Source organism: Pseudorca crassidens, chromosome 13 (assembly GCF_039906515.1).
Source record: "Pseudorca crassidens isolate mPseCra1 chromosome 13, mPseCra1.hap1, whole genome shotgun sequence".
Taxonomy (NCBI): domain Eukaryota; kingdom Metazoa; phylum Chordata; class Mammalia; order Artiodactyla; family Delphinidae; genus Pseudorca; species Pseudorca crassidens.
In genome coordinates, this window is record NC_090308.1 from 28,556,223 (window position 1) to 28,573,167 (window position 16,945).

Genomic DNA, 16,945 nt, shown 5'->3' on the forward strand with positions numbered 1-16,945 from the left:
CCCCATCCCAGGCTATACTATGTGGCATATCTACTCAGCCTGTGCCTCCCTAGCGCCCAGACTTAAGAAAACCACAGCCTTTCGGAAATTGTCTTCCTGGAGCCCAGCAACCTCTTTTTGGTGGGGAACTTGAAAGAAAATGCTTTCATATATCCCCTGAGGCAACAGAGAACCTAGAAGAGGCCACAAAAGGCTGGATTCAGCCTATAGATAATTTTTTGTTTCATAAAGAGTTTTAAAAATTAGAATATTTTTCATAAATATATGGTTGTGCAGCTTCTCTAGCACGTCAGAAGATCTGGCATCACTGGACTGATACTTCCATGGGCGATAATTCACTGAGGCTGAGTAGCAGCTGTCCTTTTCAGGGGGCTCCATTCACCTCAGTTGCTGACAGTCTCACTCATTTCCTTAGCTCACCTGGCCCCTAGTCTATAACAGTGGGAGAAACCTCAGAAATATCAATTCATTGACCAACATGATTGCAGCACCAGCTCCTTCCATGTTTACACTCATAACTTCTCTGTAGTTATGAGGAACTTCCCATAGCAACAAACAAATAATTGCACAGAGCTGCTCGTGAGTCAGGAAATATTTCAAAATTCATGTATTAACTCATTTCAATCTTCATAAAAACCCTGTGAAATACGTGTATTTTTACCTCTATTTTTAGCTGAGGAAACTAAGGGACGGAAATTAAGTAACTTTCTCAAGGTCACATTGCCAGAACACAGTGCAGAGTGAAGAACTATACCCAAGTAGTCTGACGTCAGAGTCTCTGTTTTTAGCCACCATAATATGCTTCCATGCCCTACATCCACTCAGTTAAAAATTCTATTCTTGAGACTTCCCTGGTGGTGCAGTGGTTAAGAATCCGCCTGCCAATTCAGGGGACACGGGTTGGAGCCCTGGTCCGGGAAGATCCCACACGCTGCGGAGCAACTAAGCCTGTGTGCCACAACTACTGAGCCTGCGCTCTAGAGCCCATGAGACACAACTACTGAAGCCCGCGTGCTGCAACCACTGAAGCCCGCACGCCTAGAGCCTGTGCTCCGCAACACTGCAACTAGAGAAAACCCGTGCGCAGCAACAAAGACCCAATGCAGCCAAAAATAATAAATAAGTTAAATAAATAATTTTTTTTAAAAAAAGCACTCACAACCTAGTACCTGCTATTGTAAATACTACTGGAATATTTCACTTAACACCCTTTTTATAAAGTGGATAACCTGGTCCAACTTAAACTCCTGCCTCCAGCCCACATGTGACTTCTTTCTGCTCTGCCCCTTGTGCTTCTCCATCTGGCATAAAGGACAGAGTGCCAGAAGCCACAGAAAAAGTAGGCCTCAGCCCCCAGGAACAGAAATTGTACTTGAGGACTTGCAGTGCAAGGCGAAGAAGGCATATTATTCTTATATTAACACTTAGGAGCATATATTATGGAATTATAATACAAAATTGGTGTGAATTTTTCAAAAGCTAAAACATAAGACTTAAAGAAAATCTTTACTTGCAGGTGATTGTTTTGGGTTAATATCCTCAGACCACCTCTAATAACTAGGTCCACTGTCCTATGAAAGTATTGTCCAGCACCCAAAAGAACACTCAAAACGCTTCCTGCCTGCTGTGCTCTGAATGCTCTTTTGTAGCCGCTGGTTTCAATGAGATCTGCCTCTGTGAATGTTTTCAGGTAGCAATAGCAACAGTAGCCAACCCTTACTGATCTCCTACAGTACACCGAGTACCCTGTTAAACAACTCACATATATCTTTCAAGTATTCTAAGAACTCAAAGAGATAGGTACTACTATTATCTCATCTTTAAAGATCAGAAACGAGCTTGGAAGGCTTAAATCATGTGTCTCAAATCACATAGCAGGGAAATGATGAAGACATACATTCAAACCCGGGCATTCTTACTCTTAGCCATTAGACCCCACTGCCTCTAGTACAATAACCCATTGTTTCATTATTCCTCTGTTGTTAATTTAAATATGCATATTGAATCCTTGAGATAAAGAGGTGAAACTCATTGTCCTTTATTTAGACTGTATCTCCTTCCTCACCCAAACAGTGGTGATATGTATCTAGTAGACTAAATAAATACAGCTTAGCATATAGACCCTTAAAAATAGAGAGGTCTTATTTTCCTTAAGATTTCATGTTTGTGCACTATCTAGAATGCCTGGCAATAAAACATAAATTTATATTACATTTTTAAAGCTTTTCAGCGGTCTATTTTATTATAAAAGTAGCACACACTGGGTAAAAATAAGAGTATTCCACTGAAAGTACACTTTCAGCCCTTCCAGAAAAGTTAAATATTGGTATTTTGCTCAGCCAAAGCTGACAAGGGAATCAAGGCAGAACTCTCTAGTAAAACTCTATATTAAAAATTAAAAATAGGGCTTCCCTGGTGGCGCAGTGGTTGAGAGTCCGCCTGCCGATGCAGGGGACACGGGTTCGTGCCCCGGTCCAGGAAGATCCTACATGACGCGGAACGGCTGGGCCCGTGAGCCGTGGCCGCTGAGCCTGTGCGTCCGGAGCCTGTGCTCCGCAGCGGGAGAGGCCACAACAGTGAGGGGCCCGCGTACCGAAAAAAAAAAAAAAAAAAAAATTAAAAATAGAAATATAAAACGATAGGCTATATAAGGAATAAGTATTTTTAAAATATAAATAAATAAACGTGAGAATTTTAGAAGAACATACTGGTCTTTCCCCGCTTCGTTCAACAGCTTCTGTCCAAATGTCAAGTCTGTACTTCAGTGACAAGATAGTGTAGAAGGAAAGGCCAAATCAAATGAGAAACACAGTCGCTAAAATGTGTTTACCCATTTACAATAGATGACCTTTCACAGTCCAAGTGATTTCTGATTGCACATAACTTCCCAAAATAGCCAGCTTCTCTTCAGAATGTGTTATTATATTTTGAACTAAACATTATTTTTCCCATCTCATCTGAAAAAGTCTAAACCTCCTATTCAACTTCTTATAGATCTCTTGACTTTAGGAACTTGGGGAAAGTTTCATGAAAATGTTATGATGCAAATTCAATTAAATTCTCAATCATTTACCAGAATCCTGTTTGTCTGACTTTATCTCTTTTGATTAAGAAGGTTACTTATAGGGAGCGGTTGTTTGACTGAGTTTGTAATCAGTAAAGAAAAAGAAAGAAAGAAAGAAAAAGCAAAGTCACTAAAAGGAGGAGCTACAAGTCCTCACGCAAATTTTATTAAAGAGGCCTTTATAAAATTAAGCATTGGTAGCCAAAGGCTGGGTCTAGAAAAAAATGAGTCAGAGCCTAAAGAAATGTGAGTGACACTTAGTCCTGAACCCTGTGCTTAAGGAATGATTGAATTGTCAACAAACACTTGCTGTCCTATTGCTTGATGGATACATTTTACTATATTTTCTATTCTCTTTTGTATAGGTTTCATATATTCTTGTGATTGGCTAGATTCAAAATGGAAAGTCATTAACTAGGATGTAACTTTGGGCAAGTCAGTCTCTCTCTGCGCCTCAATATCATCATCTATAGAATGAAGGGTTTGACTGAAAGATCACTAGGGTCCTTTGCAGCTCTATGTTACATTCTACAATTCTAGGTACTGACTGTGATCAAATACTATTCTATGTAAATGTCCTAGCACCCAGCATCGCACCTAAAATCTATGATGTATATAGTCAGGGATGAATGCCATTTTAGTATGCTCACAAATTCTACCTCTGCTCCACAAAGCCTGGGACCTCAGCTGAAAAATCTCAAACAGCTGAGATGACTCAAATATTTCAGGGCTGGAATTATCTGAAGAATTTCCACTCACATGTCTGGTTCCTGGGCTGGGATGACTTGAAGGCTGGGCTCAGTTGAGACCGTCAACCAGAGAGCCTACTGCTGTCCTATTCATGCAGTTTGGGCTTCTTCACACCACTATGGTCTTTGGGCCACAAACTTCTCACATGGTGGCTCAGGGCTCCAAGTGAGGCAGTTACAGTGAACAAAGTAAAGCAACTTGGCCTTTTATGACCTAACCTCAGAAGTCACAGAACAGCATTTCCACTGTATTATATTGGTTGAAGCAGACACAAGCCCACCCGGATTCCAAGTAAGGGGTCACCAACCCCTCACTTGTCAATGAGAGAGCAGAACTGAAGAATTAGCAAACCATGTTTTAAAACTGTCATATATATATATATATATATATATATAAATATATAAATTTATATATATATTTATATATATATATAAATAGGTATATATATATGTACACGTGTGTATATTAAATCTCCTTTAATTTTCACAATCAATCACTTGGATAGGTAGTATTCTATTTTTAGCTTGCCTGGGGTCACATAACTAGTAAGTTTCAGAGGGAGAATTCCAATCCATCTACACAAAGCCATGCTAATTCTACTAAACCATATTGACTGGAGGGGAGACCCCATTCATTTCAATGCTTATTATTGCCACTCCAATAATTTTGAGTTGACACTGTATTCATGGTGGCTGATTTCCCTTGAAAACCAAATAAGCCAGATGAGATGAAATTGTGTTCAATTTAAATAAGCATAATTTACAAAACAAATAAACCCCAGGTAAACTCTGAGAGAGTTTCAAATTGAAGCCAATCACATTCAGGGATCAATTCACCCTAAGGCACAGGAATTTCTAGAATGCTAGGATATGAGGTTTCTGGTTCTCTGTCTCTGCTGGGGCCACTCCTGCTGCTGGACTTATATCCACCCAGCTCACTCTCTCTTCTGATTTGAATTATCTGAGAAATTGACTCAGCTTTTCATTTCATGGGGCTCGTAGAGATAAAGCCAAGGATCCTGCCTATAAAATAGAGAAAACAGGACGCTGGTACAGGCTACTAATTTCCCTCTAGAGTCTTCTCAATCAATACCAGTCCCAATAGCCTACTGCATCACGTACAGAGCATGATGGGATGGCTGACAGGAGTAACCCTCCACCCCATGGTTCATTTGTGCTCCACACAGAGAAGTAGCTAATGAACATCTTTTCGACAAATCAAATCAATAACATGACTTCTGACCTCATTTTTAGGAATTTTATTGAACCTGATCTCAAAGGTTGAATGTTGAAAGAAAAACAAAGAAGTCGCTAAAAATATCCCCCATGCCCAAAATTGCATCTTATAAAAAGGCTACGAAATCCATTACCATCTAGAGTTTCTATTTCATTTCTCAAAGTCATTCAGAAGGCAATCTAATTCACAGATGATAATGACCTTTGCAGGATACTCTGCTGACCTGCTCTATTCGTTGCCACTGAGTATGCACATGTGTGTGCAAGCGGGAGTGTGTCTTTGTATGTTTTCCAGGTCTCCATCAATGAGATTTACACAAAGTCTTGCTTGCTACATGTTGAAACTATCCTGACTCAGGAGAAGAGAGATCACTGTAATAAAGATGGTCAAGTCTAAAGGGAGTTCACAGGAATATATTTTCTTTAAAAAACAATCTTTGCGGGTCCTAAATCTTTTGTATGATTTAAACGAGGGAATAGAAATAAACATGAAATCTGGCTGAGCTGTAAACTTCACTGTTTATGTTGAATGAATTATCACTAATATTCAAATGAGCAATTACTAACAAGTTGACCTGTCCCCTTGGGCTACATGTTGTCACATCGTCTCAAGAAAGAGCCGATTTCTTTATGCCTTCGTGTCAGAAAAGGCTGTCACAAATATGTTTGATACTATTTTATTATATCGAAATAATGAGAGAAAACACAAAGAAAGAGAGGTCTATGTGTGTGTGTGCCTGCGTGGGTGAGCAGACCCAGGTAAAAAGCAAGTAACAGAGAAATATAGGGAGGTGGCTTGAATTTTTAATCAGCTGCTACCGCTTCTCTTGAACTAAGGAACTAAATGTTGTAATTCTATGTAAAAATGTTTCAGGTAATAGAGATAAATAAAAGTCAAGTTTATTTGGTGATCTGGCTAAAACCATATCCCTGGAAAAACGTCAAATGCCTTAAATGTGAATTAAATATTATCTTCAGATAGGATTTACCAAGATAAATACAGTTCTTCTTTTTATTGGTTTGTTCTTTTTCTCATAAGTATAATGACTTGACATTCAATAAGTAGTGCCAAATCAATTAACATTGAAAATATTTTTTGACTTTTTTGTCCATTAGAAGAACATAATTGATAAATACTGTCTCTATAAGGAAGCTGTATATCTATAAATTGCATGACTGTTTTTTGGATGTAGTGAGAATGGAAACCAACTGTAAGGATGCAGCACTTTATCCTTACTTAGTCTCTTATTTACAAAAGGGACAGCAATCCATAGCTACCGGCATCTTTTCTGCAAAATTCCATGAATCCATTCTGGTATTGATTCTTTGTGTGTACATAATCCTTTCTCTCAAAGAAAAATATCATGAACTGATATGCAGGGTTTGGCTCTTCTTTTGTAATTTTTCCTTTGATATATGCACGAATTAAATAAAAATAAATCTAATTTGGTGAAACCAAAGAATTCTAATTAAAAGAAAAATTCTTTCATCTGTACAAAAACAACCCATAATTCCCAGTGGGCTTTCCTAATTTCATACATACATCACTACCATTGTGGCTGGAGTTTTAAGCAAATGATCAAGTCATCTGGGCCAAAGAGGAATGTAAAACATTTCTCATCATGTGGTCTATTTGTATCCTTTTCTCCTTAGGGACATTTGTCACTAGATAGATCTTCTGTTGTTTATCAACTTTGGGTTTTCCAGGTTGTTAAAGAAAAAAAAAAAAAAGAATCTGTGTTCCATTTAACAACTAAGTGCATGATACAAAAACACTTTAATCTATGGAAAGATAAACTTTCTAAAAAGTATTACAGCAGTATATGTCTCTTGCTTTAGTAAGACCAAAACAGTAGAGTTATATACTCTTATACAAGGCCCTTTTATATATAATTTGATACTTTTGCAGCAATATGGATGGACCTAGAGATTATCATGCTAAGTGAAATAAGAAGGAGAAAGACAAATATCATATGACATCACTTATATGTGAAATCTAAAAAAAATTGATACAAATGTATTTATTTACAAAACAGAAACAGACTCACAGACATAGAAAATGAACTTATGGTTACCAAAGGAGAAAAGGGGGGAGGGATAAATTGGGAGTTTGGGATTAACATATACACACTACTATATATGAAATGGATAACCAACAAGGACTTACTGTATAGCACAGGGAACTATACTCAGTATCTTGTAATAACCTATAATGGAAAAGAATCTGAAAAAGGATATGTGTATATATATATATATATATGTATGTGTAGCTAAATTGCTTTGCTGTAACCTGAAACTAATACAACATTGTAGATCAACTATACGTCAATAAAATTTAAAAAAATGATACCGACAATTGCCTTATGAGGTAGATGGGATGCATTTTGTTATTATTATTTTACAGATGAGGAAACTGAGGCTCAGTGAGTTGAAGGGACTTGTTCAAGGTCACACAGTTAGAGAAGGGAGGTTAGTAACCAGATCTTCCAAATCGGCATAACCTCTTTCCATATCATTTATATATTGATAGTCGGTCCTACCTATTTACTTTATTTTATTATTTGCCTCACAGTTTAAACATTTTTCTTGGGAGGAAAAGTATATATACTACAAAAATGCAAATAGAGGATCAAAGGATTCTTTTTAACATGAGAGTTTTTTTAATAAAAAAGCTGTGTTGGGGACTTCCCTGGTGGGGCAGTGGTTAAGAATCCACCTGCCAATGCAGGGGACACGGGTTCGAGCCCTGATCTGGGAAGATCCCACATACCCCAGAGCAACTAAGCCCATGCACCACAGCTACTGAGGCCGCGTGCCACAACTACTGAAGCCCGTGCATCTAGAGCCCATGCTCCACAACAAGAGAGGCCACTGCAATGAGAAGCCCGTGCACCACAACAAAGAGTAGCCCCTGCTCACTGCAACTAGAGAAAGCCTGCGCACAGCAGCAAAGATCCAATGCGGCCAAGACCCAATGCAGCCAAAAAGAAAGAAAGAAAGAAAGAAAATTTTAAAAAGAAAATCCAATAATATTTTTAAAATAATTTCTCTTTGGGGGGGCTTCCCTGGTGGCGCAGTGGTTAAGAATCTGCCTGCCAATGCAAGGGACACGGATTCGAGCCCTGGTCTGGGAAGATCCCACATGCTGAGGAGCAACTAAGCCCATGCGCCACAACTACTGAGCCTGCGCTCTGCAGCCCGCAAGCCGCAACTACTGAGCCCACGTGCCACAACTACAGAAGACTGCGTGCCTAGAGCCCGTGCGCTGCAACAAGAGAAGCCATGACAATGAGAAGCCCGCGCACCGCAACGAAGAGTAGCCCCCACTCACCACAGCTAGAGAAAGCCTGCACACAGCAACGAAGACCCAATACAGCCAAAAAAAAAATTTCTCTTTGGGGAGTTCCCTGGTGGCCTAGTGGTTAGGATTCTGGGCTTTCACTGCTGTGGCCCTGGTTCAACCCCTGGTCAGGGAACTGAGATCCTGCAAGACGCCCGGCACAGCCAAAGAAAAAAAAAGAAAAGAAAAGAAAAGAAATTCTCTTCGAACTACCAGAATTTTAATGAACTCTTCAGAAGAACCACAAAAAGCTATCGATGTTGGAGATTAAATAATATAACCCCTGGCATCTCGGACAGCTTAACGTATCTCTCTAAAATGAAGAGTTTATTTTTCCTCAATCATCATGCCATCATTTGGTTGTGCTGCATTTTCTTTTGGAAATCTCAAAGCATTTAGCTAACAAGAGTTCATGGTTATTCCCAAGAAAACCTGATCCAGCTATAAAGGTTTATATTCCAATTCAATGAAATCAGTGCATCTCTTCCCCAGTTAACTTGTATGTTTCTCCTCTTGATATAGACTGTCATATAAATATGTTAACAGTGTTAGGTACATTGTTTTTAATGACCTGGCCATTTGTTTTATCAAGTAGACTTTGTGCCTTTCCTTTATTTATTAATTGTATTCCTTCGTGGTGACATTGAAAAGGCCCTACCTCCTGGGGACACTTGCTGCTTTGGGATCTGATTTAATGGATACGTAGAATGACACGGCAAACCAGTGAATGACTAAATAAGTGAAGGAGTGAGTGAATGAATGAGTGATTGCCTCCCTTTCATGGATGAGACACGGTCTGAGGGGCGTGTGAGGTCATGTGATGGGCAGAAAGCCACACACTGATGTCGTAGTAGTGCCCAGTTGACAGATGCCAAGATTATTTTCTTTGCTCTATTTAGCTATCAACTGTTTAAAATCCTCACAAAATATCAACATGAAAAAGTAAAAATGGAAAAATAAGCCACACACAAATTACATGGCTTTTTAAAATGAATGTAATGTGCAAAGAATAACGAGTAAAAAGTATAGTGGGGGGGGATAGTTTTTCCCTTGATGGGGTATAGGTTATTCACTGTGAGTCCTTCCTCTCCATCAAATGGATTCAGTAGTACTTTTGGGTAATGCTCTTTGTAGTTTTTGCATAAAACACTTTGGATATATGCCCATTGTGTTCTTTTTAAGCAGACGCCTTTAGTGGAAAACACACACACACACAATTACGTTCACGGTTGCCCACTGTATTATGACAGGTAGGAAGAGGACACTAGAAAGGTCCTACATAATGAGAGATCATCAATTGTTATATGTACACTTGCACTTTATTTCATTTTTCTCCACATTTGGACAGATCAGGAATAAATTTGATTACGTTTCCACTGAGAGCCTTTTTTTCCCAGGAATACATATCAACAGAATTTCAATGAGCATAAAATAAAAACGTTCTGCATTTTGTATGAAAGTTTGATTTAAATGGTCTTAACAACAAAAAGAAAAGAAAAAAGCTGTTCAAGTAACCCTCCCAAGGGGAGTCAACTGCTTTTCAGCGCTTCCTGCGCTGGTGCCTTCTCTCCATCCGCTGCTCAGATATTCGTGAATTGCTTCCAGCACTGCTTTCTCTCTCCCTCTGCTTTTGTGGCGCGGCTCTCCCTCCCTCCCTCTGGCTTCTGGTCTTTCTTACTCCTTCTCTCAGCTACTTAACTACAGCTCCCACTGGAACTTGCACAATCAAAACGAGCTCTCCTCTCCAGCAGCCTCCAGAACTCATCACCTGGAGCAGAGCGACTCGCCCAGTGCACCCGCCGCAGAGCGGCCAGGTAGCTGGGGCCGCGCAGCGGGTGCCCTTCTCCGGCTCCGCGGCAGCAGGAGCCTCTCCCCGGAATCCGCTGCATCCCGGGGTCCTGTAGCGGTGATGCCTGCGTTTCGGAGCAATGATGGAAAGAGAAGAGCCACTGCCGGTGACAACTGAGAGTGCGGAGAGGTTGCTGCAGTAGCCAGTGCTGCAGAATGTGTGAGTGAAAACCTGAGCCCTGCTAGATTCTCCATCACGCTCGGTCTTCGTTAACTATCTCCAGGAGGCACACCGAAAACCAGATGCATTGACCAGGCAGGTGCCACCCTGGATCTATAACTGTGAACTCCCCACTGTGGAAGATGGTAAACAAAGACATGAATGGATTCCCAGTCAAGAAATGCTCAGCCTTCCAATTTTTTAAGAAGCGGGTAAGGACAGGTTTTGTCTGTTTCTTTTGTTTTCTGCTCTTGTCTGAAATGCCTTTGATTGCTTGCCTGAGGTAAGCCTAAGGTTCAGTTGCAGAGCCCTGAATGGAAGCCGCGTGTCTGGTAGCAGTGGTCCAGCTAGGAAATATACCTGCCTTGATACAAATTTGCGGGTGGGGGCCCCGAAGAGTTGATTTGGGAGAAGGGGGTTGGGCTGAGATGTCTTAAGGAAGGTTTAGAGCTGGGAATGGGAATTTCTCAATCAAAGCCACGAGATTACAAGCAGTTTCAAAGAGAATTGGCCTGGGTAGAGTTACGGCTAGCAATTTAGTCGGGGACTAATTCAGTAGCGCACTCTTGCTCTCTGTTATCTTTGAAGGCTTCAACTTTTCCCACACCTTTCATTCACTCAGTGTCAAGTGCTGCATTATCATCTTCCTGCCTCAGAAGCAGCAGCTTCTAGCTTTCCAAATCCGTCCAGCCAATAACTTGCTGAGTCTCTATCTATGGTAAAAATAGCAAAGGACTAGAATGACCTTTTACAGAAATGATAGAATCCAGCATTTTAAATCCTCTATTTCAAGAATGCCTCAATTTTACTTGGTACAACTGCCTTTCTTTTTTGTGGGCAGTCTGAATTCAAGTGATAATATGGGGTTATGCTGCTGTATACTTTTATTTCTTGAATTCCTTGTTCTATTCAGAGAGTTAACATTACATTGCTTGTAAGTGAGCAAAAAAAATAATAAAATAAAATAGAGGGGGGGTTCTTTTTTGTGTGTTTCACAATAAACTCAGTTCATTGTAATGGTCCCACTGGTGGTCTGCGTAAATCTGCAAATTTATACACAAGTGGGAGGTAAGAAATGAATGATTGCTAAGCAACTGATGACTGACACTCTTATGGAGAGTTTCTTTAGCAACAGAAGCTTCCTCCAGTCCCCAGCTGCCCAGCTTATTTAATACCCTGGGGCAATTCCATCAAAATGGCTCTCTTCATTCATTCTGTCCCTTCATTCAGGTCTTTTCTGTGCTGCTCCTGAAACATTAGCCCTTCACTTAAACCAGCAGCAGCACACAGTGAATTATACACTGGGCTGGACTACCTCCTACACCAAGTGGGCAAGCTGGGAAGGCAGGGCTGGGAACAGCGTGTCAGGCAAGGCCAGAGGGCTGACACAGGTTCCCACACGCCTGTGACTGAATTCTCATCAGTAAGGCAAAATCTTCCCTAAAGTCCACGGACCAAAATGTATGCATTAAAACCAAAGCAAAACCCACGCTGCCCTGGCCGCTGCTCCTGGAGCCCCAGCAGCAGGCAAGGTCTCCCACTAGAGGAGACTCAAGTTGATTTTTTTAGGTTTTCTCTTATTTTCTTTGCTATCGAAACGTACTAATAACAATATTAATTTACTGTCTAGTTTTTTTTGCTTAAGAGCATGATTTACCAATAGCCTTCAGTTGGTGCCTCTGTAGACCTTGGATTTGACAAAGAACTAACCAGGGTACTGATGTCTAATCTGAGTACTTGCAGAGAGAAAGAACTTTACACCAAGATATCCGGCTGGCAGCTTCATCTGCCTTTGAACCTGGGTCTATCACTTGCTGGAGATAGGATCAGAAATGCCCCCTCCTGCTGTCCATACTCTTCAAGGATGGAACTAAGCAGAATATGACTTTGTGTCAAGTCATGGATGGCCCTAAGAATAAAGTCCTTGATTCTTGTCCATACGTTCTCTTTTCTGAAAGTTCTTTTCAGTTTGTACGATGACTTTGCTTTCGATTTTGCTTTTCATTTGTTTGCTTGTTTGTTTGGGATCTTTATTTACACAGCTCATGTGTAAATAAATGTGTAAAACACTAAGATAATATCCAGGTAAATCCCTCCTCCTCCCTTCTCCAGAGGTAACTGTTGTTACTGTGCTGGTGTCTATCCTTTCCAGATCTTTTCTATGCATCTGCATATATTTATATATTAGAATGCCTTTGTTTTCAGCTAAGAATAATCCATTTTTCTTATATTTTATTGTTGAAGTTCCACACATTTCTGCACATTTTATTTTTACCCTACTTAGACAGTCTTACAAAGTGAACCTTTGTGCCCACGTTAAACTATGAATAGATCTTGGAAAAAAAGCCATAGGTTTTTTAGGGCTTACTAAACACATGGAGGTTTGGACCCAAATTCTGATGGCAGAAAGCTTAAACAATGTTTTCTATGCCTCTGAGACATTTCAAAAGGAGCGTAAGAAGGTAGCAAAAAGGGAAGGCAGAACGATCCACCCTATCGTTCATTTAGGATAGTAAGTGTAGCACCATTTATTGATGCTTACTTTGTTCTCGAAGTTATGGGTCAAGTGCTTTATCTGTGTTAGCTCTTTAAATCCTCATAGCCACCCTATGAAGTAAGAAAGCTTAGTAAATGTGCAAAGGATGGCTTAAAAGAGATTAAACAACTAGCCCAAGATCACTTAGCTAAAAAGTAGCAGAGCCAAAATTCAAACTTTCTTTGACCCAAAGCCCATATTCTTAATCCAGACTTTCTAATTCAAATCATGCTCCTAGGGACTTCCCTCCCTGGTGCTCCAGTGGTTAAGACTCTGCCCTCCCATTGTAGGCGGCCCCGAGTTCAATCCCTGGTCAGGGAACTAGATCCCACATGCTGCAACTAAAAAAAAAAAAGATCCCACATGCCTCAACAAAGATCTCGCAGGTGGCAATGAAGGTCCCTCGTGCCACAAATAAGCTATGGCACAACCAAAGTAAATAAATAAATATTTAAAAACAAACAAACAAAATTATGCTCCCACCTTTTTTTTTTTCATAACAGAATCTTTTCTTTCCCCAAATGAAATCTTTATGCCATTACACAATTTATAAAACCTATGAAGGCAGCCAGTCCTCAGTTGATGTCTCTCGAAGCTCCTTTCCAACCCTCAGTCGTGACCGAGGCAGCTCTGGGGAACCCAGCTTCAAGGAACACAGTCTGAAGAAAGACATTCCCGGTGCTAGGTTCCCCAAATCCTTTGGATTGATGCTTTCCACGCTCATGTCTTAAAAGCTCAACTAAATCAGCTTTAGTTGAGAATTGCTAAGCTCACCTCAGTAAGAGTTCTGCTTTCATTCTCTACGTGTTAATGATAAGTTAACATTAGATGCCAATGGATTATGTTGTATTCTTAGAATTTCTGAAAAATTTGTTTAAGATGAATGCAAAAATGTCCTTATCGTCTTTATTGTTACAATCCAAGAGCTTTAAAAGTTAACATATTTGCTAAAGATAATCCATTTTCATGGATTTAAAGATTTGCTCATGGTTCAGATTCTCGCATTATGACTCAGAAAACACCAACAAATGACGTTCTCTTCAACTTGATAATCCATTTTGGAAATATGCTAGGTATGTAAAAAGACTTCTATACATCTTTTGTAACATTTCAAAGGATAACTAACCCGTATGGAATTTTGGGTTTGGAATGCACCTTAGAAATTCTTCCATTGACCTCCCTATTTTAAAGATGTAGAAACTGAGTGCTTGGCAGGTGAATCACTTACTCAAATTAAAATGAGGCCAACCACCCCTCACAGGTAGGGTTTCCACTTCCAAATCAAGTGTGCTTTCCTCTTTATTATGCTCTCAAAGTCGTTCAGTGCTTTATGCCTTACTCATTCATATTTCTTTTAGCAAACAGATTAGGGACAAAATCCAGCTCTTGTCTTCCTAGAGCTAACTGCCTCATGACCACCAACTCTGACAGGACACAATTCTTGTCAGACTTGTCTCGACTCACTAAGTGACACTTTTATGCTTTTGAGCAATCCCTTGCATTGTTCTTTACTAATGACACATTTTATAATAACTATCACTTATACAGCACTAATATCACTGACCACTGTTCTAAGAGGCTTTCATATACTACATATTTAATTTCTCAAACATGAAAAGTCTAAGGGAGATATTATTGTTATCCCGATATCACAGATGAAGAAGGTGAGGTGGGCCGAGGAGGAGGAAGTAGTCTTAACATCATACAGGTAGCTCATGGCAGAGTTAGGGTTTGGGTCAAAACATCTGGCTGCGGAGTCTGTATCCTTCACTGCTGTACTTCCTGTCTGTGACGTCAAACAATCCAGCGTGGTCAGAAGAGACATGAAGAGGTCTGATGGCCCTAGCTTCCTCCCTTCTCTAAAAATGATGGGGAGCAAAGCAAAGAGTTTCAGCCTGGTTACGACGTTTCCTCTAGCAGAGCTGAGAGATGAAATTAACATCCCTGAAGTGGTTATTCTCCACCACTGTTTCATACACTGCATCCCTTTACATCTTATTTCCCTTTACTGTTCTATTATGTCTGCTTAAAGCAACTGAATTGGAATGATAACAAAGGTCCTTTTCTTATGTGAAACCCTTTATGTCTTCTCAGGAGGCTAGAGTTTACTGAGTGTTTACTAAGGGTCGGGCCTTACTAGTGCAGCACTTTACTCATGTAATCGGCACAGTCACTCCATTATGCCCATTTCACAGCCAAGGACACTGAGTCAGAGAAGTTAAGTAACTGGTCCAAGGTCATGGTGCTAGGAAGAGGTGTAGCCAGAATACAAACTCAGGCAGTCAGCTTTAGCACCACCAGTATTTCCATTTGACCCACTGGAGTGAATGGCTATGAGGCTAACACCGCTTCAGGGTTAGCCCTTCCCACTGGATCATCTGTGAAGATGATCCAGAGACGATTACTTGGCGGGGAGCAGGGGGTGGGGGGGCAGGGGTGGTGGTGGTGGTCATAGCTGTGGAGAATTACATTTCCCACACGACTCCTCAGGGCTGTAGGAATCAGAAGTCTGCGTCAGATTTCTCCAAGATATATTTGATCATACTTCCTGGAACCATGGTGGAGATTCCAATGGCTTCTACTGTGCTGTCTTCAGAAGTAGCTAAAATCTGAGCCCTTTGAGTCCCTCCTGTGTGCACTCGACAGCACAGCACACAGCCCCAGTCACAGTGCACTGTAATCTTAGGGCCCACCTGGATCTCCCACAGGGCAGAAAGGTCCTTAAGGACAGAGAACCCATAACCTTGTTCACTATATCCCCTACCAGTCAAACCATATTTGTTAAATGAATGTATGAATAAAATGAATAAATGAATCCTTACATTAACTGGTCCCTAATTCGTTGCCTTCTCCTCCTCCTCCACTTTCTTCTGTCTTGAGATAGTTGAACGGCTTAGGGATCTAATGTATTTTAGTTCTCTCTGTGTTTGAATATGAATTATATATAAATGAAGACTTTGAAAAATAACTTAAATCTGATTCAAAGACATGTTGTCACTACCCTTAGCAGCTGGCAGGGAAACTTGAACTCAGATCATTTAATGAGCAATGACCACACCTTTTCTGTAATGCTTTTCCTGTCAGGACAAACAAGACAGACATAGTCATGACTTACTAATCTCTTTTGATTTTATATTAATATAAATCACTGACTTCAACACTATACATTATGCATTATGTATTCTCCCACCTAGAATCCTTAAAATATTTTCCCAGTTATTGTTTTTCCTCATTTTTCAATGTGATCTTAGGAGCTACTGAGTGTGAAGAAAAGCTTGAACTCAAGAGGGCTTTTCTGCTTTGACCAGTGAGTCTTAGAGGGTTTGGACTGGAGCAGGGACTGGCTAGGCTTGGCTGTGCTGGGGGATTACTCTTCAGTACCATAGGACGCAGGTAAGGAGTATCAGGTATTTGTCACCCCAGCAGCTCTCAAGAAAGCCCACGAAGGACTTCCCTGGTGGCGCAGTGGTTAAGAACACGCCTGCCAATGCAGGGGACACGGGTTCAAGCCCTGGTCTGGGAAGGTCGCACATGCCACAGAGCAACTAAGTCCGTAAGCCACAACTACTGAACCTGAGCCCTCAAGCCACAACTACTGAGCCCGTGAGCCACAACTACTGAGCCCGTGTGTTACAACTACTGAAGCTCGCGCACCACAACAAAAGGTAGACTCCGCTTGCCGCAACTAGAGAAAGCCCGCGCACAGCAACAAAGACCCAATGCAACTAAAAATCAAAATAATAAATAAATAAATAATTTTTTTAAAAAAAGAAAGAAGGTCGGTTGCAACCACCTCCCCAGGTCCTTGGTCTAAGGGCAGGCGGACCCAGCAATTGGCCAGGTTCCTCTGGCAGCCTGCACAGTGAGCTGGCAAATTTTAAAAGCTTCTGTGTGGGAGGAAAAGGAGAAGGAGGCAGGAGGAGGACAATGGGGAGAGCAGACAGCCAAGCGAGCTGGGTGCTGCCTCAGCTTCCTTCTGCAGCGGCTCTGGCGTTTGCAGAAAGGATTACTA

At 40.8% G+C, this 16,945-nt stretch overlaps 1 protein-coding gene across 1 annotated transcript in view; it reads left to right on the plus strand.

The window, feature by feature from the left end:
* The first annotated feature begins 10,090 nt into the window (after positions 1 to 10,090).
* The window catches only part of SGK1 (serum/glucocorticoid regulated kinase 1), a 111,182-nt gene continuing 104,327 nt past the window's right edge, over positions 10,091 to 16,945 (plus strand). The window contains exon 1 of the mRNA XM_067702033.1: positions 10,091 to 10,609. Within this exon, the coding sequence (XP_067558134.1) occupies positions 10,541 to 10,609 (69 nt within the window). The 5' untranslated portion in view covers positions 10,091 to 10,540. The remainder of the gene's footprint in view (positions 10,610 to 16,945) is intronic.